Below are 25571 nucleotides of genomic sequence, written 5' to 3' on the forward strand. Positions count from 1 at the left end.
GAGGAGAGAGAGACCAAGCAGGAACTCAGGCAGGAGCGGTTGCAGGAGTTGCAGAAGGAGCCAGTGGGGTGGATGCTGGTGCCGGGGAGGAGCCCACAGGGCTCGTGGAGAGGATGGGGTTGATGAAATGGTCAGAAAGCATTGCCATGCAGAGAAGCAGAAGCATGGCCCTTCAACACAGTAACCCAGGGGTCCCTACGCAGCCTTGCGGGCCCCACCCATCCCACCCGGGGAGCCCCTATGGGTAAAGCCTGCCACAGACTGACTCCTTGCATCCCAGGTCCCTTTAAACCCACACACAAGGTCAAATACGTGTGTTCTCCCAGCTCCCCCAGGTGATAACACAGCCCACTGTGAAGCATGTGACCGTGAACAAACCAGTTTAAATTAGTCTCAAAAAAGAAAAAAGAATGGGACCTTTGGATGGAGAGCTAAGTTGAACGGAACGCGTAAGGAAGATAAAGTTAGATAACATTTTGAGATAAATGTTAATGACGGAAATATAAAGAATAACATTTGTCCATTGTGAGCATTTTTTTCTGTGGACATAGTGGAACGTTTTGAATAGTTGAGTTTGTTGTAGCTCAAGGACCTCACTGTTGTAGCCTCCTATGTTTTTGGTAAATCAAGCAAATACAAAAACAGAAGTTGGAGGGGAGGGTATAGCTCAAGTGGTAGAGCACATGCTTAACATGCACAGGGTCCTGGGTTCAATCCCCAGCACCTCCTCTAAAAATAAATAAACCTCATTACCTCCCCGCCCCCAAAATAAAATAATTAAATAGTATAATAATAAATAAAATATTTTTGAAAAAATGGAAGTTAGCATTGTTGGGGCTCCGTCTTGCGCTGCTGCCTCTGGGGCCCAGATGTCAGGAGGAAACCTCCCTTGGCATCTCCGCGGGCAGCCTGGGTCCCATAGAGTCTGTGCATCTGGTGGAACTCAGCCTTCAGCCTACCATCGCTGCAAGTTACATGTTTGCTTCCATGGTGGGGACTGAGCTCCTGCACTCGGCAAGTCAAAGGGTGGGCTCCCTGGGTTCCCAGGCCATGTCACCTCTGCTTGCTGGCCAAGGCAGTCACGTCCTCCCAGGGTCATGGGTTCGCTCTTCCTGTTGTTTTGTTTTGAGGTGAGTGAGCACTCGCTCTTGCCAGCCAGGCACCATCCATCCCCCATCCAGGAGTGGGAGGAGGGGACACTCCAGGAGCAGACTCCAGACCCACCCCCCAGCTCTGTCGTGTTTACGCCCTGTCACCCTTCTGTCTCACATCACTGCTGCTGTGATCTTGCTGCCTGAAGGTGTGGGAATCTTAAACTCTCTGTGCTCACACATCACCTCTCAGACCCTACTGGGGACCCTGCCCACACCATCTCTTGCTGTGTTTCCCAGGAAGTAAAATTGCCCAGGGAACACTGCCCTGTTGCCATTCTTGGCATCCACATTAAAACCATCAGTGAAACTCTCTGCAGGGCTTGCCCACTGCCTTATGTAAGAGGCACCTTGAGAGCTCCTCTCCGTCTCCTCCTTTTCCCCTCCAAACTGGTACCTTTGCCCCAGGCTGGCCCAGGCTGGGCCGGCTGGGAGAAGCCAGCTAGGACCACGTGCATATGACTCCAGAAGACCAGGAGCTTTTTGAGGACAGAGACATAGCATCGTCATCCATCCTTACATCCTCAGCACTGGGTCTGGCACGTGGTAGGCACTTCCTAGGTGTTAATGGACCTGACTGGATGGGACCCTGTTCAGTCTCTGAATGCTGTCTTACAGTGTTCTGCCAACTGTGGCAAAGGGACACGGAAAAGAACTGTGACGTGCACCAACTCACAGGGAAAATGCGACGCTTCCACGAGGCCGAGAGCCGAGGAGGCCTGCGAGGACTACTCTGGCTGCTACGAGTGGAAAACTGGGGACTGGTCCAAGGTGAGTGCAGCGCGCTTGCGTTTCCTTTCCACCCACGCCGTGCTGAAGACTCAAGAGGCAAGAACTCAGCTCTCCCGCTGTGGGCCCCAGTTTGACAGGTGATCCCAGTCTTACCAGGCAAATTAACTTTCTTTCCCAACTCCACACCTGCCGGTGACCCCACACAGTGTGCATTAGGGAGGGAACTGGGTGTCCCCAAAGTAGGAAGCGGGCGCTCTGGGTGCCAGTCTGCGGATCCGTGTGTCCTGCAGTCGGCTTGGCCACCCGGTCATGATCACGGTGAGAGCCTCATGAATGTGTGCGAGCCTTGCCCGAGGCGGATGCAGAGGGCTGTGGGCAACCAGAACTTAAATGGTTTTCAGGACCCTTGGGCGAGGGCCTGGGGGATGCAGGACGGGGAAGGGCAGAGCCTGGGGCCTCAGAGTTAATCAGCATTCGAGTGAGTACAAGTTCTTTGCTGTTTAACCCTTCTTTTCTTCATTCACTTGATCTCTTTAACCAATACCTAAGGTGAGCACTGTTGTCACCCATGAGAACCATCCGGGAGAGCTTCCAGAGCCTTCCCCCAAATACTGTAAAATTCCTAACGTCTGATTTTCTGGTGAAAATTTCCAACAGGCGCCTAGAGTGTGTTTGTTTCCATTTGGTCTCAGCAACTGAAACCTCCCCATTTGCTTCCCTCGATACCTGCCCTCAGAGGCTGCAGACTGGCCGCCTGAGAGCCGCTGGTTTCATGCAGCCTGTGCAATATCTTAAACGGTTTGGATTCCATTGCTAACATTAAAAATGGGGAACATTTCACCTGAAAATCTGGATTTGGGGCTCTCTACAGAACTCTGGCCTACATCCTTTCATGGCTTTCCTGACCTGGGGCCTGGCAGGAGCTGGTGCAACTCCCCAGGCCGCGGTGTCCCAGCTCCCCAGGCTCCTCCAGCCACTTTGTGCTTTAATCTAGCTGCCTGACCAAATGTTGTCCGGACCCCATACGTCCAGGTGTGAACTAGATAAAGCTGTCATTGTAGCTGGGGGATTAGATGGGGCTTTGCAAATTGGCAGGAGAAGAGGTGCAGCTAGTGTTAGAGCGCGTGCTTATTAGCATGCATGGGGTCCTGGGTTCAATCCCCAGTGCCTCCATTAAATAAATAAATAAACCTAGTTATCCCCCACCCGCCACAAATCCAGAAGGGTCTTCGTGGTCACAGGTGTCCCTGGGCAGGAAGCAGAGGTGAGAAGTGGTCAGCTCGGGCCTGGGCTGCATGCATCCATCAGGGTCTGGGGACCCCGGCATTGTTTCCTCTCTGCTGCCATCCCTGCGCCGCCTGGCACTAGTCCTCTCCTGCCGGGTTATCCCTGTTTTACAGAAGAGGGAATAGAGGCTCAGAGAGGTCAAGTGACTCAGCCCACCTCTCCGGCAGAGTCCAGGCTCCTGGACCCTAATGCAGAGCTCAGTTTGCATGGTGGACTCAGACTGAGAAAGGCCCCAGAGTCCCTGTGATGGTGGCTTCTGGCCACAGGGTGCCGGGCATATGGATGTCATCCAGCCAGAGCCTGGGTTTCCCCCGCCCAACCGTTCTGGTTTTGAGGACCAGGTGGGCACTTTCATTTTCTTAAGTACTGTGAACTGCCTGGTCCTGGGAGCAGCAGAACAGCGGAAGATGGGTGTAAATAGTCCCAGAGGAGCTCAGTGCCACACTCAGCCCCTCCTCAGCCAAGGACACAGGCATGCATTCCAGCAAACTTCTCCCACTCAGCCCCTGGAGCATGGCATCCAGGAAAATTGAGCTTTTAGCGGGCCCCCCCTCCTCTTAAAAGCCAGGCCGTGGAGAATAACACCTCCTGGCCTTCAGGACAGTGAGGCATTGGAAGGCCACAGTGCCTACTTTTTGCCATAGTCTGCTGATCAAGTACCCCTGGCAGTAAGAACAGGAAAGATGGAGGGAAGGTGAAGGTCCAGGCTGCTGTCCGCGGCTGGAAACCAGTCGCATCCAGTTGATGTGCATCTCGCCTTTGGGGAGAGCACTTGGCTTGGACAGGGGCCAGCTGCTCCCTCCCCAGAAGGTCTGGCCAGAGCCAGGGTCCGGGGCAGACTCGTTCTTCCAAGTCAAAAACTGCCAGGACACTGAACTGGAAGGCTGCGTGTGCGCATGCGTGCACCTCTGGGAGAAGGATGGATGTGGGTGGGGGCTGCATAGGACTGAACCCAGAGACCCCCCACCCTGACTGTTTGCCTCTCCACCACTCCCTTCTGCAGCTGCCATTGCTGGGTGGGCTGGCGCACATGCGCACCCGCACACACAGGCCCAGTACAGTTACATAAATCTGTCCGTCACTCTTCCCTGTGCCTGCTCTGCAGAAGGGGAGGGATACAGGTCCCGAGGGGCCCCTGTCCTCACTCACTGGGTCTCCAGGCCAGGGGAAGTGGATTCCATGGGCTGCTTCTTCCCCTGACATTTCCACTTGTTCAGATTGAATTTGCTTTCCAACTGACGTGTTGTTTTTGCTGGGCCCTTGTCACACAATTGGGGTCAGTGTACTTTTAAACCCATCACCACAGGTGACCCTCCTGTAACTAGCATAAACCTCCTACATGCCAGACTTTGAAGGTAGCAAACAAGTTCCCCAAAAGAAAAGTAGAAAGGAGACTGAGCACTGTCAGATGACCAGTGTATCTGGAAGCTTTGGCGTCTTCCATCCAAGCAGTCTCCCTCCGGTCACTTGGCCCCAAGGTGCAGTTTGAGAAAGATAAGCCTGTCCCCAGGGAGATGATGGATGGGCCAGCCCGAGGGCTTGCCACAGGTGCTGTCCTGCACTTGCGAAGTGAGACGGACCAGTCACCCCTCGGGAAGGGGCTGGCACTGACCCCTTCCCTTCACTGGGTGAGGGCACCTGAGAACAGCACCCGGAACCTTGCTGAGGCAGGGTGGGCTTGCGGGAAATGTGGAGCCCCTTCCCCTCCCCCAAACTCAGCAAATGGCTGAGCCCTAACCGGGATCCCATCTGAGAGATGGGCTTTGCATTCCCACCCCTGCCGGGTGCATGAGTACTGCTCTGCTCAGTTTGAAAAATGTCCTGCAGCTGCCTGGTCTCTTGGGCTGTTAGCTGTTTCCAGATCTGTGCAAATCATTGTCCCCCCCCCCCTCTCTGGGTCCCTGCATTTAGCCTGCGGGGAGCGAGATGCCACTTAAACTTCGAGAGGAGGGAATCGCAGTTCTTTCTAGAATGGCATGACTTTTGATCCACCGTTGAGATGTTCTGGTTTCAAGACCAGAGGCATTCATCACCACTGAAATGACGGGATGTTTCTAATTAGAAACAAGTATCTGGAGGCATTAAAAGAGCTGGTGTTTTTAAAGAAAACCGTTGGCTCTTACCAAAAAGATCGAAGTGGCCATTGACTTCCTGGTGCCCTGAAAGAGGGCTGGTCTGACCTGTAAGGCCTCAGTCAAGCCCCGGGTATACCCCTCACACCTCAGCCCAGATCTTAATGTGGAAATAACCGTGCTTCTCAGAGGTCTTAGGAGATCAAATGGCGCGATAAGCGTGCAAGTCCCTGTGGCCACAGAGCCCTGGATGATGTCAGGGAGCGCCTCTCCTTCAAACGTGGCTGTGTCAGTGAGGTCCCCACACTGCTGCCAGGTGCCTTCCTGTGCTGTGGGCAGAGAGGTGGGGGCTTAAGTTCCATGCCCTGAGAAACACACAAACCTTGTGTCATGATGGGGGCTTGTTCTAGAAAGCTTCTCAGCCCCAGCACCACTTCTGAGGCCTGTGCTCGCTTTGGTGGGGCCTGACCCCTCCCTCCAACCCCACACGGCTGGCCTGCCTGCCCAGCTGGAGCTCCCACTGGACAGCACCTGTGGTCCTGCAGTCAGAACGTTGTGATCCAGCCAGCATTTCCTGAGCTCCTGTTCTGTGCCAACCTCTGCTGGGCACTGGGGGGTTTAAGAGTGGACAGTGACCCAGGCTAGATGCAGACAGATAGCAAGCCAACCACAGACAGGAGGCGACACCAAGTCCCCCTGGGCAGGTGTAAACACAGCCTCTGCCTGGGTCAGCCACCAATAGGGATGCCGGTGGAGAGTGACGCTACTTCTGCTGGGATCAGTGGCCTTGACATTCACCAAAGCTTTAGAATTTATAAAGCACGGTCGCTCAAGTTATCCCCATTTTACAGGTGAAGAAACTGAGGCTCAGAGTGGCGATGTGGCTTTTTTCTCAAGGTCACACACCTAGAAACTGGCAGGGCTAGGAGTCTGGTGCCTGTGTTCTGGCTCTTAATCCACATTTCCTTCAGGTACATAACAATGTCAGAGGCTTAGATGTCTGATTTGAGATGAGAAGGGGCTGGACTATAAGACGCCTTCAGCTCTCACCATCATAGGCATAAGCTTGTTACAAGATCAAGTATCTACCTCCTCTCTCTCCAGCCCACCAATCAAAATCTGCTCTCCCAAGGGCTTTATATCAATCATTTACACTTTAGTGTAAATCTCTTGTCTCTATAGGAGATCATGCATGTGGTCGCCCCTTTTTTGTGCAATAAAATGTTGAGCCCTTATTAAAAGAGCCTTGAGCCCAAAGAGCCAATGTGACCGGCACTGGGAAAATCAGAGCCCATTTCTCAGATGTGTGAAACTATACAACACAGGCAGCCAGCACTTTGCATGAAGACAGGGATAAGCAAATACTCTATTTGACATTATCCTGGGGAGTATGAGCAGCTGTGAAAAGAGGGTCATCAAACTTCAGTGCTTTCCTGGGCAGGGGCAGGAGGAGAGGGACAGATACCCCCTTGGTGTGGAGCACTTTGTGTGGGTGAATAACGCCTGCCACTGAGTCACGGAATTAGAGAAAAGTCTAGGGCCCACGCCTGCTCAGACGGGAGAAATGAACTCACTGTAGAGCAGTGGAGTCCCTGGAAATTGCCAGGAGAGACACCTGCATGGAAGTGAACTGAATGTGGTTGACCCTTGTACAACGTAGGTCTGGACTGCATGGGTCCATTTATACATGGGTATTTTTCAGTAGTAAACACTGCAGCATATGTGGTCCGGGGTTGGGTGAATCCTCAAATACAGAGGAACTGTGGATTCGGATGGCTGACTGTAAGTTCTGCTTGGATTAACCCCGTGTTGCTCAGGGCCAGTGCCTTTGCCCCCTCCATTCCCCTTCTGCCCCTCCATTTGCCTAGTGTCCTTTCTCAAATTGGCTACCTTCACATGGAATGAGAGATCAGAGAGTGGGGATGCCTCCCCTGCACCCCAGTCTAGATTTTAACCACTGCCTAGACCTGACCATTGACTCAGGGAAGCCGTCATCCCTAAGGAACACTTTTGTTTTGACACAGGGGACCTCTGAGCGGGACATGTGGTCAGGACGACACAGGCACACCTCCCTGCTCTGCTGCAACCTCATTTAACCTTGAACCAACATCATCCTCTGTCAGATGGGTCTAGGGGCACGCGCCTCCGAGGGCATCCATATAAAGCACTTAGCGCAGTGCCTGGCTCATGAGAAACGCCCAGTAGGTGCTCCATTTTATTGTCCTCATTATCATCTTCTCCATCATTATCCAGTACAGTCACAAGTCTCTGGTCTCCGATCAGAGTCACATTTCTTATATGGGCGTGTGAAATATTTATGTCTTAGGAGATGAGTTCCTTGAATGTGATTTGGACCCCAGGAAACAGTGCGTGCCCTGACGTGGGGCCCCTGCATGCTGACAGCATAACTCGGAGCAGGAGACCTTTCTGGGGCATTTGCTGGGCACCTAGGCCGTCCTTTTGTAGCAGAGGTGGAGGGTCTTGCAAACAGTTGCTGATGAGTGGGGAGGGCTAAGTCACCAAACTGGTAACAGCTCCCGCCCCGGGGGAGGCAGTGAGACGGCTCCCGCAGGCTTCTCTGTGCTCCAGGCTCAGGGCTGGAGCCAGAATCAGAGCTCTTGGGATAACTGGTGCTTGCAGGTCATCAGGGGTCACCTTGGTCTTCTGGTGCCCTGACTATCACGACCCAACCAGAACTTGTAGGTCAGCAGGCTGCAAATTTAGGGAGCAAATTTAGGGAGATTGGGGAAGCTAAGGCAGAGGATAGGGAGAAAAATAGTTTGAAAGGGAGTGTGAGTTGAAGGGGGATTGTGTGTGTGTGTGTGTGTGTGTGTGTGTGTGTGTGTGTGTGTGTGTGTGTGTGTGTGTCTAAGGAAGCATTTCCAGTTTCAAGGCTGGAGCAAAGACGATGGTGATTTTCATTATTGTTTGAACCTGCTATTTCAGGTTTCAACAGCTTCCAAGGTTTGCATTGCTTGTGCCAGATCTTGGGGGGGAAATCTGTCAAAAATGCTTTTGAAGAGCTTTTGACATTTCATTTCACCAGCCCAGGCAGGGCCTTTCAGACACAAGCAGAAGATGGGCTTACAGTACGGGAATTTTTTTCCCACCTGCTCTCACTGTCACTCTGTGCTGTCCAGTCCTGCCCCGCAGAGAGTGGCCCCCTGAGAACACAGGGCGGGCCCACTGGGCAGTGAGGGTTCATCTTGGCATTTTGTTCACCCTAACCCAGTCTCCTGCTCACCCCAGAGCCTGTGCAGGGAGCCCCCGCCCGTCCTCCACTCTGGAGAAGCCAGCGCTTGTGTGCATGTTAAACATCCCTACAGCGTTTTCCTCTTCCCTAGATTTTTACAGCTTCCTTCAGCTAATTCTCAAAACCTCCCTTGGGGATCTGGTGTCATTTATAGTCGTGATTTTACGGCTGGGAGGAGAGAAGAGGCGAGGGTCCACGCCGTGGTGGAGTGTGTCATCAGGGCTGGGTGGCCTCCGCTCGGTGACAGAGGCCTGGTTCCTCCCTGCCGGGAGCCGTGTGGCCCCAGAGGAGGGCAGGCCTCTGGGTGGGCAGCCAGGGTAGGAGCCCGGGGGGTCCTGGGGCTGCATCACTGAGAAGAGTTATGTGGACACACTTTGAGCCTCACTCCCTCTCTCTGCACAGGGGTGCTGTGCAGACGCCATTCCTGCACTTAGTCTGCACCTACTGTGTTCCGAGTCCTGCCCTTGCCACAGTGGCTGTTAGTGTGATGATTAATGAGGACTGTTAAGAAGGGATGTGAGCCCAGTGCCCAGCACTAGTGGGCAGACAAAAGGTGGGCCCCACTGCCACCATCACCATCATCATCATTACCCACAGGGTGGGTGGCAGGTCACCAGGCCTTGCGTGTGATGGGCACTTGCTGGAGAGGCGGCGTGAAGGGCTGCACTTACTCTGGGTCATCTGGCAAGGAGCTTTTCTAATGGGTTTATTGCTGCTCCATTTTTGTCTCAGTTTCCTGAGTCTCGGGGAGCTGCATTAAATGTTAATGTCGTGAGGAGCTTGAAAAAAATGACCCAGCGGTGAAAGGGTGCTTCAGACAAGACCAGATCTTGTTTTTTTAGAGATCTGTTTGCTTGGATTTTAAAAGCCTGGAAAATGGCTTCACAGCGATGCTTGGGGCTAATTGGAGGCCAGCAGGAGACACTGCAGTCTCCTCACTGCTTAATTAAAGCAGAGACTGAGGGGAGGCTGACAGAGGTGAGATGCCTCGTCTGTGTTACCCTTAATGCAATGAGCTTGGGTTATGGGAGGAGGCAGCCCTGCGGCCTGTCTGGAACCACATGTGTCTTCAGGGCCAAACCAGCTTCTAACGGTGCCCCTGGATGCTATCTGGCTGAGCTGCCAGGTCAGTGCCAGGAGCAGGCAAAGGTGGGCACCCACACCTGCCTGCGGAGGCCTGGTGATGGGCACGGCGGCCCCGGGAGACCTGAGCAGGCTGGGTGACTCAGGGCATCTTCCTGGGCTCCAGGGGCCCCCTAGCCAGCTCTCCCTGCTCCCAGCCCTGGGCTTTGCTTGTTGTTGTTAATAATAATAGCAGTGTTTGCCTAACCCAGACTCCTTGCTAGGTACCTGCTCCAAGCTGTCTCTAATCAAGGCAATCCCTCTACAAGGAAAGTTTTATTATCCTCAAGCCACAAGTAAAGAAGCTGGGGCTCGTGAAGGGTAATTAACACAGCTAGTGAGGGGGGATGCAGCGTGCTGTCAGGCCTGTCCTGCCCCCACTGCCCTGTCCCTGGTTGCACTCTGGTCAAGGAGGTGTGGTCACACATGGAGTTTCAGCCAGGTGCAAGCCGAGCATCACCTCGGATCAAATGATCCACAGCAGGCATGGACGGTGGCAGCTGCCCCAACAGGCCGTTGGCGGAATTCTTCACTTCTATTTTTAATCACATAGGTAATTCTATTGTTGACTGAAAAAAAAAAAGCACAACCTAAAAGTGGAGAGCTATGTTTTGTTTGGCGGACACTTCTGAGGACTGAAGCCGGAGACGCCGTCTCTCAGCACTCTGAGGGATGCTCCGAAGAGGCAGGGGAGGAGCCAGGATATATAGGAGGTTTTGCCACGAAGACTGGGTAGTCGGAATATGAAAAGATTACCATTAATTCAAGAAAACCAGACATCTCAAGTTCAGGAATTTAGTGCTTTTCTATGTATGGGAAGATGCAAAAGTCTGGGCTCATTGAATTCATTCCTTTGAGATGCACTTAGCTCTCTAGGGCCAGTGTTCTGTTCCTTCCCATCCTGAGTTCCCTCTCTCAAAGGTGGGCACAGCTGGGGGTGGTAGCAGAGGCCAGGCTGCCTGCTTGTCTGCATCCTGAGTTCCCTCCGGTCACTATCAGGGTCTGTAGTACTGGCTGATGGCTGATGGCTGATGGCCACAGCATCCTTTGATTACTGATATGGCAGGCAATATTTTTTGTTCACACTGTCTTATTTGGGAAGACACAGAAGAGAAAAACTAGTCCCATGAACCAGATGATAGCCTGGTAAATTTTTTCAATGGTTTGTCTTCCAAACTTTTATATAGGTGCGCGCGCGCACACACACACACACACACAGGTGGGTACTGAACAAGGATGGGATGGTTTCTGCACCTGCCACTCTGTCACCTGTTTGTTTCCTCACCTAATGCTCTGAAGCAGCCTCTGTAGGGCTGGCTCAGACCCAGTTCCCAGGTGACTCAGCCAACACCTGATGTTCCCAAAAGTCCTTCCAAGTGAGCACAAGCCATTCACAGCCCAGAGCCCTGTGAACAGCAGCCCCTGGGACTCCAGCTAAAATTTAGCAAAACCTAATCCCAGAATCAAATCCCTGTGATGGACAGAGTCTATAGGATCTCAGAGTGCCCCCACCACGACTAAGGGTTAGCCCCAGCCTCTCTCCTGGCCTGGCCCTCCCTTGCAGAAGTGTTGGAAAGCCATGAGAACAGATCTTGAGTCTCTGTGGAAGAACTTTGGAGATCCCCTCTGTGATCTCATGGGGCCATTCTTTTTGCAGACTGGAAAATTAAAAACCAGTGGCCCGAGCTAGGAAGGATAATGAAGAAATGGTGGAGCTAAGCAATGACCTGGTTTCCTGATTCCCGGGCTCCCATAAAAGCTCCATCCAGTGCAACCTGTGAGTCATACAGGAAGATGGAATTCAGTCCCTGGGATGGGGCAGCTGGGGTCCTGTGTCCCCTCTGCCGCTCAGTAACACTGTGACCTTGGGCAACACACTGGTGACCATCAAGCTCGGGCCAAGGTCAGCCTCAGGATTGTTACGGAATGTTCCACACTGTTGTAGAATCTGGCAGGGGAGCCCGCGGAAAGAACAAGCATGTCGCCCGCGTGGGCTGGAGGTGTCATGAATGCCACCCCACCCCTCCCCAGCCCCACCACATGTGAAACAAGACTGAGAACTTTCAGAGGAGAGGTTAGTCTTCAGGGTCACCCCTAGACTCTTGAGTCTTACAATGGTCATTGATCCTTTACCACCAGAGACCTTGTCAATTTTGCATTTGGTTTTAGTAGATCCATAGGATTGAGCCCTTGCCCTGATGTTCACAGAAGCAATTGACAAAAAGACATTGAAACCCATCCTGGTGTTCCTGGGCGGGAAGCGACTCAGCCAGGCAGACCGCCCCGCTGGCAGGCTCTGCAGACTGTGTGTGTGTGTGTGTGTGTGTGTGTGTGTGTGTGTGTGTGTGTGTGTGTACTGCGGGTGAGATGGGGTGGGGGTGGCCCTGGGCACAGGATGGCCATAGTCCCGGGTCCTTCTCTGTTGGCCTGTGCAGTTTCCCAGGGACCTAGAAACCCCACCACCACCTGCCTGGCCCTGGATGCACCCTTTCTCCAGGGGGAACTGGGAGGACACCTCGCTCTCCCTGCTGGTGTGTCCCTCACAGCAGGTGGCACCAGCAGACCCAGTCAGGATCTGAAGAGACGGGCTGCTGGTGGCTAGAGCAGCACACGTGGCCCTTCTTCCCCAGGTGGGCCTTGCTAAGTGCCCAATAGTCACAGGAAAAAGGCCCCAAGTGCGCACTTTCCCAGGGAGCAGGGCTTTTAAAAACTTGTACAACCAATTTGGGTACAAATGTCTTTAATGGTGTAGGTGGACTGGTCAGATGACTAATTAAAATATGTAACTTATTCGTGTAGTTATACATTCCTATTTAAAGTTACACATTATGCTTTAATTTAGAAATATTGCTATTTTCTGTCTTTAGTGTATTATAAAGTGGAGCCTGATGAAATTGCCATTTATGTGGACTCAAAACTGGTTGAATAGAAGCAGTTTTATAAAGTGCAGCCTGATATTTGCAGGGTCTGTCTTCGTCATCACTCATTCCACTTTCTGAGTCCGCTGTTCCGTTTGCCAGTGTGCCAGGGCACTGGCATCCAGGTCCACTGGCTTGCCACCTTTTTTGAATCTGTATGTGCTGTTCTCGTTGGAAATTACCTTACAAGCTGTGCCATACCTTTGCTCTGCGTTGGCGTGACTTTGCTCCGAACTGGCATGACCTTGTTCTGTGTTGACATGACCCTACTCTGTGTTGGTGTGACCCTGCCCTGCGTTGGCATGACCTCGCTCTGCATTGGTGTCACTTTGCATAGACAAGACTTTGCTCTGCGTTGGCAGGACTGGCACTGCATTAGGACCCTGGGCCTTTTCCTTCACTCATCCTGCTGATGTGGACTTCCCATCTCTGGGTACAACCACTCACCAGATTGCTTTTCAAGTGATCTTTAAACATTTCCTGCACCAGCCTCCCCCATTTATGATTATGAAGTCCTACTACTAGAAGAAGACAATTAAATTTCTTTGCCTCCTTTTTTTTTTTCAAACCCCCAGTGATCTTGCTACAAATAATCGAAGGCACCCCTTCCCCCTGCCCCTGTACTGTGAGAGATTTTATTATTACTTATATTCAAGGCAACTGACTCTTTTCCAAGAATAATTTTGAGTGGAAGCCTTCACCCCTTTATATTTGAGCAACCTGTCACCTGTATATAAACTCAGCCGTCAGGGCAGCGGGGGGATGTCTGTTCCTGCTCAATCACACAGGTTTGTATACAAATGCTCCACTACTTCACGGCAAGAAAAGAGAGCTTGTCACACTCTACACAGGACACAAGGAAGAAGTTCAGGGCAAGTCAGTTCTCAGCTCTGGCTGCCTGTTGCAGTCACCCGGAGAGCTCTGAAAAACACTGATGCCCAGTGATACTGACTGACTGGTCTGGGACATCAGAATCTTTAAAAGCGACAAGTAATCCCATGCTGCAGCCAGCTCCCTCAGAGATGCCCTCCAGGCAGAAATCATGAGTATATGAGGGATTCTCAAGGCTGTGAGCAGCCCTGGCCGGATTTATCCAGAAGATGGGATAGGGAGTGAGGCACAATGCAGAGGCCCGGGGGCAGACCTTGCCTGTCTGGGAGAGCCTGTTCTGGTTTGCACATACCAGGGCCCACCAGGGAGCCATTTGTGGTTTTTCCTATCTCTTTTGTGATTTGAAAAGACTGGGTCCTATCAGAGTACCATGTTCTCTGAGCCCCTTTCTCCTCCTAAAGTGAAAACAAAACGAACAAACAAATAAACAAACAAACAAATGTAATCCTGCTTCTTAGACTAGAAAGCAGAGGAATTCACTGGGGGGGGGTGCCAAAGCCGCTTTGGGAACACAGACGGTGCCCACTTGGGCACAGATGGTAACACCACGGTCTCCCGCCGAGCCTGTGCAAGGTGACCCCTCATATGCCCCCAGGGAAGGCACTTCCTGCAGCACAGGCCATGGGCAGACCCAAGAGGGGACAATAGGGAAACGTGATCCAGACAGCACCTGGCGTCCTCCTTGCCTGTGGCATTCAGAGGCCAGGCCCCCTCCCCTCTCTCCAGCTGGACGGCTGCACCTGTAGTCTTTGCTTTATTGAAGTTGTGCACAGTGTGCTCAGAACCCCGTAAATCACGGGTTGTGTGCATGCTGGGGGACCCCAGGTGGAGAGAGTAGACAGGTGGACCTGGCTCTCTGGCTGGGAGGAGACCAACTTAACAGAGAGACAGTTCCAAGGGCTCCGGGGAACGCAAACAAGGGCCAAGGAGCTGGTGCGCAGGGCCGGGAGCGGGAGCTGGAGCCTGGCAGGTGCCCTGTCAGCACTTTAAAGAACGCGAAGAGGAACGGGAAGGGGACAGAACACACAGTAAATTCTTACCAGGCACCTGTTGGGAGCATGGGGTGATCTGCTGAACTCTGTTGGCTTGATTTGAGCAAACCCAGGTTTGCAAATGTCAGAAATGCCAGTAACTAGGGATTTGGTGGCTGAGTTAAAACTCTTAGCTACAGTTTTAGTCCACGAGTCCTTTATGCGAGAAAGGTTGTGCTGCTTCATTTTCTCTAACTTCCCTTAATTCTGAGCCCCCACCTTCCAGGCTCCTGGAAATTCAACCCGATCATTATTGGGCTCCTCTCCACCCCACACTCAGGGCTGGGCAAAGGCGCAGGAGTGGCACAAAGTACTGGCGACATCGTGGTCATCAGGTCCGGTCCCTCCTGGGTGCCGGCAAGCCACCCTGCTCACTGTCTGGAGAATTTCAGAGCCCAGCTGGCTCTCTGCTTGGAACAGGGGTGAGAGGGTGGGAAGTGAAACGCAACCAGAATAAATTAGTATTTCAGAAGTTGTCTTGTCTAAGTCAGCGTGGACTGCTGTAATAAAATGCCGCAGGCTGGGTGGCTTGAACAACAAGACATTGATTTCTCATAGTTCTGGAGGCTGAGAAGTCCAAGGTCAAGGTGCTGGCATAATTGGTTCTTAGCGATGGACCACTTCCCGGCCAGCTGCCTTCTCACGTGCCCTCATGTGGTGGAAAGAGCTCTGTTCTCTCTTTTTCTTCTTGTAAGGACACTAATCTCATTGTGGGGCACTACCCTCATGACTTCATATAAACCCAGTGACCTCCCAAAGGACCCATCTCCAAATACCATCCCATTAGGGGTGAGAACTTCAACATGTTAATGTCGGGGAAATACAAATGTGCAGTCCATGACACCTTGAAACAGTCTTCCATCAGGCGGCTGGTGTACAGCCAAGCCCTCTTGTCCTGCGATGATTTCAAGTCCTTAGGACTGTTATGCAGGGGCCAGACCCAGGGCGGCTGCTTTGTCAGGCCATCGTCAGAGCCCCTCGGCCTGAGTTAGGCCCCCAGCTCAGGCTGTCCCTGTCTCCGGCAGTGCTCCTCGACCTGTGGGAAGGGCCTGCAGTCCCGGGTGGTGCAGTGCATGCACAAGGTCACCGGGCGCCATGGCAACGAGTGTCCTGCCCTCTCAAAGCCAGCAGCCTACAGACAGTGTCACCAGGAAGTCTGCAATGACAAGATCAACGTGAACACCATCACCTCCCCTCGCCTCGGTGAGTGACTCTGCTGGCCTCCAGCTCCTGGGGGTGGGTCGCATCCCCTGGCCAGTGAGTCCCCGCTGGTGGAACAAGTTCTGTGAGCCAGAACGCCCCCTCCTTGGGCCTTGTTTGAGTTCTGGAGAGGCCAACATTTGTAAGTTCCGTGGAAGATCAGAGGTTTCAGGGATGGAATTTCATTCCTTGGCTTGAAAAAGGTGTTTGTTAAGCGTAGTCTCAAACACTTGAGCCCGTCTGGCAACAAATGGGGAACGTGGGAGAATGTTCTTCAAATGCATGAAGGAAGCAAAGGGAGGTGCTTGCTTCGGGAAATGAAGGATCTGGGGGTGTCATTCATGAAATCTTGGTGATGCATGCATGGAATGTTCCTTAAGCTAATGCTCGAGAAGAAAACAGAGGTTTTGAGAGGCTGACGTCTTGAATGCAGCAGGGAGCTTTTGTGTGAGCAGTTTGGCCTGAGTGCTCCAAATCTGGCCCTTTGCAAGGCCACATCCCTGGTTGGCAGTGGCACAGGAAGAAGAATGTTTAACACTGATCTGATGATTCCACTAAACAGAGTTTCTGCTTTTCCAAGTAGAAATCTCCAGGGAACATTTTCCCACCCACAGCCCCTTTCCGTAATGCTGGAATGCCACCCCCATGAAGGGGGTTTCTAAGCAGCTTACCTGGTGGAGTCTTTGAGCTCCCAGAGTTGCACCCCAGGCTCTTGGAATGCACAGGCCTCCTTGGCATCCTCCAAAGACCTCCCTCAGGCAGGACCTTCTCTCTGCACGACCAAGATCTCGAGGGGGACTCAGGCCACTTGTTTGTGCTGTAAGCTTGTGCTTTGGGGAGCCCTTTGCTGTGCCCTGCTCCGTGGCATCTTGTTTTATAAATGCCAACAGATGGCATCTTCCACCATAAAGTAACAGTAAGCGCCACTTAACTCTTAACTCAGAAGCAGGATGGGCAGGGCCCTTGCCCTGAGGAGACAGCCAGGCCACCAAACTCTGCCAAGTGGTCAGGTTGGAGCTGGGGTGTGTCCCTTCTAGAGGAAAGCCGCATCCACAGTGGCCCTGGCAGGGGGCAGGACTCCCCTGTTCTGTTCAAGGCTCCAGTGTATGCATGAGTGAGTGCAGCCCAGAGTGTGTCGGACCACAGGCCCCTTGTGTGTGGACCGTGAAGTCGCCGTGCCACCCATAACCCCATGGCTTTCTCTCTCCGCTATCCCCTTAGCTGCTCTGACCTACAAATGCACCCGGGACCAGTGGACAGTGTATTGCAGGGTCATCCGAGAAAAGAACCTCTGCCAGGACATGCGGTGGTACCAGCGCTGCTGCCAGACATGCAGGGACTTCTATGCGAACAAGATGCGCCAGCCGCCGCCACCGCCACCGAGCTCATGACACGTGGCCCCGTGGTCCCACGACGCGCCGATGCGAGGTCTGAGCCCCGACGACACGGCGAGTTGAAAGCCCTCCCACCCGAGAGCACACCAGTTCCCACGGCCGGGACCCCCCACCAGCTCACCACCGCTCACCCAGGAGGCTGTCCCAAGAATCCGATTGCATAGAACTTGAGAGTGGACTTGACATTTGCTTAGTGCTTTTATACTTAATATATTGTTAACAGCCACTGGATGGCTTTCTATGGTAAGGAAAAAAGAGGCATGAGGCACAACATAATTGTAATTTCTAAGGTCCCATGCACCTCAAAGGGAACACCTCCGACAGACGGTCGAGAGGGACGTCACTGCGTGCCTGGGTCTTGGCTTTCCTTTGACGTTGGAATTCCCAGTGCTTGATGTACCATGGGAGGGGGGGATTATCCAAAAAAATGAGACGTTTTACTTTAAAACAGGCTTTATTCTGAAAGCCAGTGATGCCCTGGATGGAAGGACAGATGTCAGCGAGCCTCTGCCAAAGGCTTCTCCGAAGAGGGCCAGGCTTCCGGATCCCCCTCGACGCCACAGGAACCAGCCCTTGTCCCCTCCGCCTGTGGCGGAGAGCCCACTCTGTAGATCCTGGGCCTTTCCTTGGGAGCCTCGCCCCTGAGAGTCTGAGTCTGTGTAAACCAACGGGGATCCTGGGGCCTATGTGGTTCTGCGTACCACCCATGTTGGGGGAGAATATTCTGGAAGGGTTTGGGTTTGGGGAGGCGTCTAATTTTCAGATCTCTGCTGTCCCCCACACAGGGAAGCAGAAAAGCCTTCCTTCAAGGTGCTGTGACATGAGGCACGTACTCATTGTGGCCTGGGGATTGCTTCCAGGCATAGAGATGGGCTCAGGGCTCTGGGGTGTAGGGAGCTCCCCCTCTGCTTCTGGGGACCTCTGCTCTCGCCAGTGCTTCATAAAGCTTTGCACCTTACAGATGGCTTCCCATTGACCTTTGTCGTCTACCTGAAGTTGACGCTTTTTAGAACCTCTTTAGGACTCAAGCTCAGGCCTGGCTGCTTCGCCCCGGCACAGGGCGGGTTTCCCGCAGGGGCTGCTCAGCCTGGTGCATGGTTGGGGGGGGGGGGTGCCCCCTGGCCAGGATCGCTGCCTGCCCGCCGAGCCTTCCCGTGGCTCAGACCTCACAGTGCTTGTCAATGTGTTGTCATCATTGACCCATCTTCTCGAGGCAAGAATGACGTTCAGAAAAGCGTGAAGAAGGTCTTTGCTCCTCCAGTCCCCTCACCCCTGAAAACAGAGCTGTGTCCCCTCTGGAGCCCAGGGGAGATGACCAGGGTGACCTCTGTGAAAGCACAGAAGATGGTAGGACCCTGCCCGCCGGGGAGCTGGGAGGAGGGAACCCGACATGCCAGGAGGTCTGGTTTGCTGCCCGACTCGGCCGGCGTTTGATGGGTGCTCGTGTTCAAAGACTTTACGGTGAGAAGCCCACCCTCGCCTCCCTTATTTCAGAGGGGATCTCACTTAGGCTCATCTCCATGGGATCATCTCCACGTGCTTCTTGGTTTATTGGTGCTGTGTGTACGTATCTGTGTTTGTGTTTTTGATGTCACAACTTTAGCGTCAGCTTAAATCAGAAAGGAAACAAAAAACCTCTCTGCCACCTCAAGCCTGTCTGGTGGGCTGCGTTTTGGTTTTTGATTTTGACTGCCCTCGAGGCAGGGAAGTGGTGGTGGAGCAGAGAAATCGTTCAGTTCTCCTTGAATCCGTAAGAAGTGTTGAGAAGGCGCCGTGGGTGCTCTGTGGAAAGATCCCGGCAAGCGCCAGGATGGGGTGGCCCACCTGCAGGGTAACCTCCAGAGGTGGCTGCCCAGGGCCTCCCTTGCTCTGACTTGGCCACCAGGAGAGTCCCCAAAGCCCCTTCAGTCTCTTGGAGAGCTAAGGCTCAAGTTATCCCCCAGCCCCAAATGGGCTGTCCTTTACCACAGATGGACAGAAAGCTAGCCATCAGCCTCCGGGGCTGAGGGGCGGAGCCACGCAGCCCGCTAAGGAAGCCAGCGTGGCCTTGCTCGCTGGTCTGCATGGGAACCACGGGCCCACCCAGGCAGGGCAGGCAAGTGTGTGTGCCCAGAGGCGGGCACTTTCCCTGCTGCCTCTGCGTCTCCCCGCTGGCCACCTTGACTGTATCAACTGGACGCCCCTGGCAAGGGCCTCACACCCTCAGAATGCAAATGACTGATTTCAGTTCTTGTTAAACATCCCTTGGGTTCCCCCAAGTTCGGGTCTTTCTGAGCGCTTTTAGCTCATGCTGGCACTGTTGTTCTGAAACTCACCAGCCCACCTTCTGTTCACGGCACAAGCAACGATTGATGTCGGTGAAGGCATCATGGCTCTCTTGCTCCACTTTGTACGGAAGACAGTGAAACCCTGTCATTACAACCGTGATGGTCCTTTATGGTTCACAATACCCTGTACTGTCACTCGAGTACTGTACCTTTTTGGTTGCACAAATTGTGTTACTAACTACAGAGTCTCGCGGTCTCATGGTGCTATTCTCATTGGTGCAAATGAAACCCTCTCAGTTGACCACGACTTGATATTATCAGAAAACAGGGAAAGATCTTCAATGGCAGTAAGATCATTGTTTTGTTCTCTTTTCTTCACTTCAGAGTCAAATGTATATATTTTCCATTAGTTACCTTACATTACGTACTGTACCCATGGTATTTTTGTTTTACTTTTTGGTGCTGGTTTGAAAGGAAAAAAAAAAAAAGAACAGAAGACAAACATTGGACACCACTGTAAATGAAAAATGAATCATTTCATTGGAAGTGAGTTGAATATGTTTAATAAAATGTTTTTCCATGACAATGTTAAGCTGTCTGTGAAGTGAAAGACAAAAGCCAGTCCTCAAAGTCTGACAGAGAGAGGCTGTGTCCTTTCCTCCTGCGGTGGTCACACTGCTTGCCTGGGACTTGGCTGCAGTGAGCTGTGCAGCCTGCCGACCACAGCTGTGGACGGTGTCAGAGGTCGCTGGTAAATGCAGTTCTGGCGGGTGGCTGCATCTCCCCAAGTGAGCGCTAACTAATCATGCAGTCCTGGGCCTCATCTCTGTGTTTTGCAAAACCCTGGGTGGGGACATGAAGGTCTGACAGCTGTGCTGGGAGTCTGTGTCTGAAACAGGGGCCCCCCTCTCATGCCACAGTGGGTACCTGCTTCCTACAACCTTTGCCTCTTCAACCCTTAGCCCCCACCCCAACCCTGCCAACAGCCCAACAGCTTCCCTTCTCCTGCAGGTGTGAGCCAGAATCCTGGCCCTTCTGACCTCCCAGGTTGGTGACCAAACAAGGGCACAACACCATCCTAACAGGGACCGACCACCGCAGCCATTTGGATCCCATCTGGGCCTGACATGGAGCAGGGATGTCACAGCTCCTGTGCTGGGGGGTTTCTGTCTCCTCCTGGTATCAAGGAGGAAGAGCTGCCCACCCAAGGACTTGGGGCTTCATGAGACAGAGAGCCTCCTTCTAATGTTGAAACAACACCCAGGAATTTCACGAAATAAAGACCATTTGTTTAACTGACAACCAGCTGCCCACACCGCGCCCCCCCCTCACTGCCCCCAGTTGCCAGGAAACCTGTAGCTTGTGTTAATTCCCAAGAGCCACCAGCCACCTGCCTCAGGGACCCATTCGAACCCTCTCCTTTCTCTGAGAATTCTGATCTCTCTAGTGGGTTAACGTCTAACAGCCCTGATGCTATGTAGTTTCTTTATAAGCTGCCTGGATTCCAGTTGGTTAGATGAAATTGACAAGCAAGCAATCAGCAAGTGGTGAGTTGGTGAGTGAGCTTTTATTAGGAGCCAATACTTCCTGGAACCACTGAGAACACAAATGAACAAAAGACCTGCTCTGGAGCCCACAGCCCCGCAGACGAGTCTGGAGTCCCGGACAACAGAGAGTCGGAGCAGGAACTCTGAGAAGGAAAAGGTCAGGGCTTCCTCTGTGGGTTTGTTGATTGACCTTCTGGACTCAGGCTAGAAGGGCTGGGGTTGGAATCCTTTACAGTGGCGCTCTCACTCTGCAAAGGGTTTTGACAAAAGCTCTTATGGTTCTACTTCTAGACAGAAATCAACCTGCATCTGTGTCCTTCTCTGTCTGACAAGTGGCTTGGTCCTCATGGAAGGTCAGCCCTCATACATTAAATTATTCCCCCATTGGTCCTCTATGTTCTGTCTCCACCTCCAAACTTTCATGAACTCTCCAGACTCCTCCCCTGGCTTTTGCCCCCTGGACTGCACGAATACTGTTCTTGACGGATTTCCAGTGACCTTGCATTGTATCAAATTGCATAGACATCTTAGTGTCCAATTCTCCATCCTTCAGCAGCCCTCTCCTTTGGGAGGTCCTCTTCTCCCAGCTTAGAGACCATGGTCTCCTTCTTCTCCTCCTCTTCCCTTATTCCCTTTCTCTGCCAGCTCTCTAGGTAACAGAGTGCACTAGAGCTCAGTCCTACACCCCCTTCTCCCTCTGTACTTTCTCCCTAGGTCATGTCACCCAGACTTAAGGTTTTTAAAACTATGTACATTCTGTTGTCTCCCACATTAACCTCCTCAGCCCCAACCTCTCTCCTGACCTCCATATTCATAGATGACTTCTGCACATGCACAGTCAATCCCATGGGAAACTCTGGGGCTGGGATGGCTCTTCAGGGTTGTTTCAGATCTCAGATTCAGCGGGGCTAGCTCATCTCTGCTCATGTGGCATCACCCAGAGTGGCTCCAAGGAGAAGTAGAGGCTGGGATTATCAGAAGGCTCACACACTCGCAAATCTGGCAGCCAGTGCCAGCTTTAAGAATGTCAGCTAGAACTGTCGACCAGAACTCCCACAAGTGGCCTTACCAATGGGCTGCTTGGTGGCCCTGAAGTATCATGGCAGAATTTCAGCAGCAAACACCCTGAGAGAGAGAGATGGGGACACTCGTGAGAGTTGTGTCAACCTCATATAACAACTCAAAAGTTACACAGCATCACTTCCACCATCCTCTGATAGTTGAGAAAGTCACAAAGCCCACTCAAGTTCAAAGGGAGGGGACAAAAAGTCCACCTCTTGCTGGGAGCATGGAAAGGTTCTAGAAGAGCAGATGAGATGGGAAATACTGTTGTGGCCGTTTGGGGGAAGGGTCACACCACTCCCCCCATGTGCAAAATATACTCACCTCTCCCACTCCTCTCCCTAAGTCATGCCCTATTTCAGTATCACGTTTGGGCTCAAAGTCTAGGACTGCATCATCTACCCAGGTGCTGGTGCAGACGGGCTTCCTCCCGCACCGATCCTCAGGTACAGCTTCTTGACTGAGCAGTCTCTCTTCAACTGGAAGCCACTGAACTCAAAAGAGGCATTATCTCCACCCAATCTCCAATACCCAAGAGAAGATGGTGGGACGGCATGGCAGCACCACTGCAGACACTCCAGAAACTGACACACTGTAAACTGACTGTACTTCAATTTAAAAACAATTAAAATTAAACTTAAAAAGGAGGGGAAGCTTGTCTCAGTCACTGTCCAGAGCAGGTCTAAAGTCCAGCCCAATGTGCGTGGCCAGTTCCATTAGGCTCAGCCCTGCTGCCTGGCAGTAATTCTCCCAGATCTGCTTCCAAACCCCAAAGAAGCTTGCTGCTTGGTGTAATTCACTCTTACTGGTAAGAGAAACGAGATTCAATAAAGCGTCCTTCCCTTTAGAGAGAATGTCCTGACCTGCCCCAGACGACTGGACTCCTGAAAACTTCACTGATGCAGCGTTTCCTTGAATCTTCATGGGGCTCATCTACCCTCTAGAGTACAGATACTGTAGTAAGGCCTTTTCTTCTCGCCTGGTCTGATTAACTTGATGTGGATAGAGTGGGTCAGTGCGGATTCTGTGGAGGGTCTGGACAGTCCAGGCCCTTTGGGGCTACATTATAACAAGAGTGGGAGAGAGAAGATAAACCCTGGGGAAGACTGAACATGAATGGGTACTGCTGTCTGTCACACATGAGTGTGACCTGCTCTGGGTCTCCTTTCTAAAGGAATGGAAAAGAATGACTTCCCCAGCTCAATCGTCATGTATCTTGTCTCTGAACCTTGTTAATCTGCTGCAAAGGTACCCCATCTGGCACAGCTGTTCATTTGTGGCTACTGCTTGGTTAAGACCATGGCAGTCCACTGTCGTGTGACAGGACCAGTCTAAATTCTGGAGGGGCCAGACTGATGACTTACATGGGGATGTGATGGAGACAGACACCCCTGAATTCTTTAGGTCTTCAAGCATTTCACTAAAATGTGCCATTCTCACTGGTTACAATACTGTTGTCGACTTACTGTCTTGCCTGGGGAGAGGGAGGCAGTTTCACAGTACATTATCTCCCACTATAATAGTTCTTTATCCCACAGGCCGAGGACCAGGCTCATCCATTCCAAGTATACATTCAGGGACAGGGGAAATGATCACTGGGCGACCTCAGGGACCCACTGGGCCCGCTATGAACCAAACCTGAACCAGGACTCCATGTGTTCTGTGAACCCCACCCCCGTTCCCTCTAAAAGGGCTGTGATAACTCTCTGCTCCCCCAGCAGCAATGTCAACTTGGATCCTGTATGCAGTAGTTCAGTTGATGAATGATTGATCATTCTCAGCATTTTTATTGTCTTTCTCCAGCACATCAGTAATACTTAGCGACAGCCACTGAATTTCTCTACCTTATCATTTCTGTTTCCCTGTATCTTTCAAATGGTTGCAACACTGCACCACCAGTGAAAAGTTTTAACTGTTGCCCTGTACAGATGCCAGGCGCGTGGGGTCCCTGTGTCCAGCTGGTGGGTGATGCAGCTCTGAAATCCTATTTTAGGGTCTAATTCCTAGAACTTCTCCTGGCACCAACTGTCTTAGTTTGGGTTATTGGGAACCAGCCTCTGAGATGGAGATTTGTAGGCAGAAGCTCCACTGGGAGGTGTCCTCGGGACCACTGTGAGGGAAGTGGGAGAAGCAGGGCTGGGCACAGCGAGATGTGGAATTCAGATGCAGTGGTAACAGGGCTTCAGCTGATCCTATAGGGAGGTCTGGAGCTGGAATGGCCCTTCAGAGTTGTCTGGAATTGAGGCAAGGGGGCCGATCTTTGTGTATCACGGGCTGCAAGCCACTCTGGGGAAAGGGGTGTCATCTTGAGAGTCAGGCCCCTTGTGCTGAGGGTGAGGCCTGGGGATGGGCTCAGCTGTGACTCAGACAGCCCTGCTGGCAGTGGGGGGATGTGGGCCTTCAAGGGAATCAGTGTAGCACACAGCAGCATCCCCGAGTGCCTCAGATTTTACAAAATTTAATTCCCAGTTTCCTCCGTCTCATATACTCTTTGCTCCCGGAATCTTCCCCATCTCAGTAAATGGCACCACTGTCCACTGAGTCTGACATCAAAACCTCAAAGTCATCCTTGTCTCCTCTGTTTCGCTCTCCATCCATGGTCCGATGCAGCCACAAATACCATCCATTCTGCCCCCAAATTATGTCATTGACCTGTCAGCTTCTTCCTGTCTCACTGCCAGCCCCGTGCGCTAAGTCACTGACCTGAACCCCCAGACCCTGCAGAAGCTTCCCGACTCTCCCTCCCTCTTCTCTGACTCCTTCCAGTATATTCTCTATACCCTAGTCAGAGAGAGATGTAAAAACATAAATCACAGCATTTCCCACTTAAAACCCTCTATGAGCTACTCGCCCCTGGAATTTTCTCACCTCCTGTCTGTGCGATCCTGCCCTGCCGGCCTCCTCTCTCACCCCAGCATCCTCGCCCGCACACATCGGCCACAGCCTTCATTTCTGTCCACATCCTCCACCCTCGTCACCACCCTTGGGCCTTTGCAGGTGTCCTTCCGTCCACTTGCAGTGTTCCCACCCGGCCTCCCAGTTCCTCCCATGGCTGGTTACCTGCCTCCTTCATGTTGCAGCCGAAATGTTATTCCTCAGACAGGCGTTCTATCTAAGGTGGCTTCCCAGGTGCGACGGCCATCTTTCCTCAGTACTTGTCATAACTCGTCACTGTTTTGTTAACTCTCTGACTTGTGTATTGTCTGTTTTCCCATCTAGAAAGTGAATTCCACCAGGGCAGAAAACAGGTCCCTCTTGTGTGCGGCTAGATCCCTGGTGCCCAGCACACTCATGTCTCAAGTGAGTGTGCTTATTCTTTGCTGGTTACCACTTACCTTGTTTCTTTTCAGATAAGTTCAGGATTGTACTAGAAGATGTTTGTACTGGATAAGAAAAGTGCACTCTAAATGCAATGGTTTGTTTTTTTTTTTTGCATATGCTTTAAGTGATACAACTATTTGGACAACTAGCTGTAAGTCAATGAGAACAAGATGTTGGCTGTTTTTCAAATTCTCCCCCTTGTCAACCACCCCTTGCCAACAGAGACAGGTGTTTCCAGGTGGTTGCCATGGTGATCTAGAAGCTATTTCCTCTCCTTTGCATGTCATCTTTTGGAAAGTGACAGATTCAGGAGGCAGAGAATG

At 52.2% G+C, this 25571-nt stretch overlaps 1 protein-coding gene across 4 annotated transcripts in view; it reads left to right on the top strand.

The window, feature by feature from the left end:
* ADAMTS17 (ADAM metallopeptidase with thrombospondin type 1 motif 17) overlaps positions 1-19904 on the top strand; it is a 302738-nt gene extending 282834 nt beyond the window's left edge. For all 4 annotated transcript variants that reach the window (XM_074353935.1, XM_074353937.1, XM_074353936.1 and 1 more), the window contains 3 exons: positions 1770-1922; positions 15483-15660; positions 16879-19904. In XM_074353935.1, coding sequence (XP_074210036.1) covers positions 1770-1922; positions 15483-15660; positions 16879-17048 — 501 coding nt within the window. In that variant the 3' untranslated portion in view covers positions 17049-19904. The remainder of the gene's footprint in view (positions 1-1769; positions 1923-15482; positions 15661-16878) is intronic.
* Positions 19905-25571: the final 5667 nt, after the last annotated feature.

Source organism: Camelus bactrianus, chromosome 27 (assembly GCF_048773025.1).
Source record: "Camelus bactrianus isolate YW-2024 breed Bactrian camel chromosome 27, ASM4877302v1, whole genome shotgun sequence".
NCBI classification, from domain to species: Eukaryota; Metazoa; Chordata; class Mammalia; order Artiodactyla; family Camelidae; genus Camelus; species Camelus bactrianus.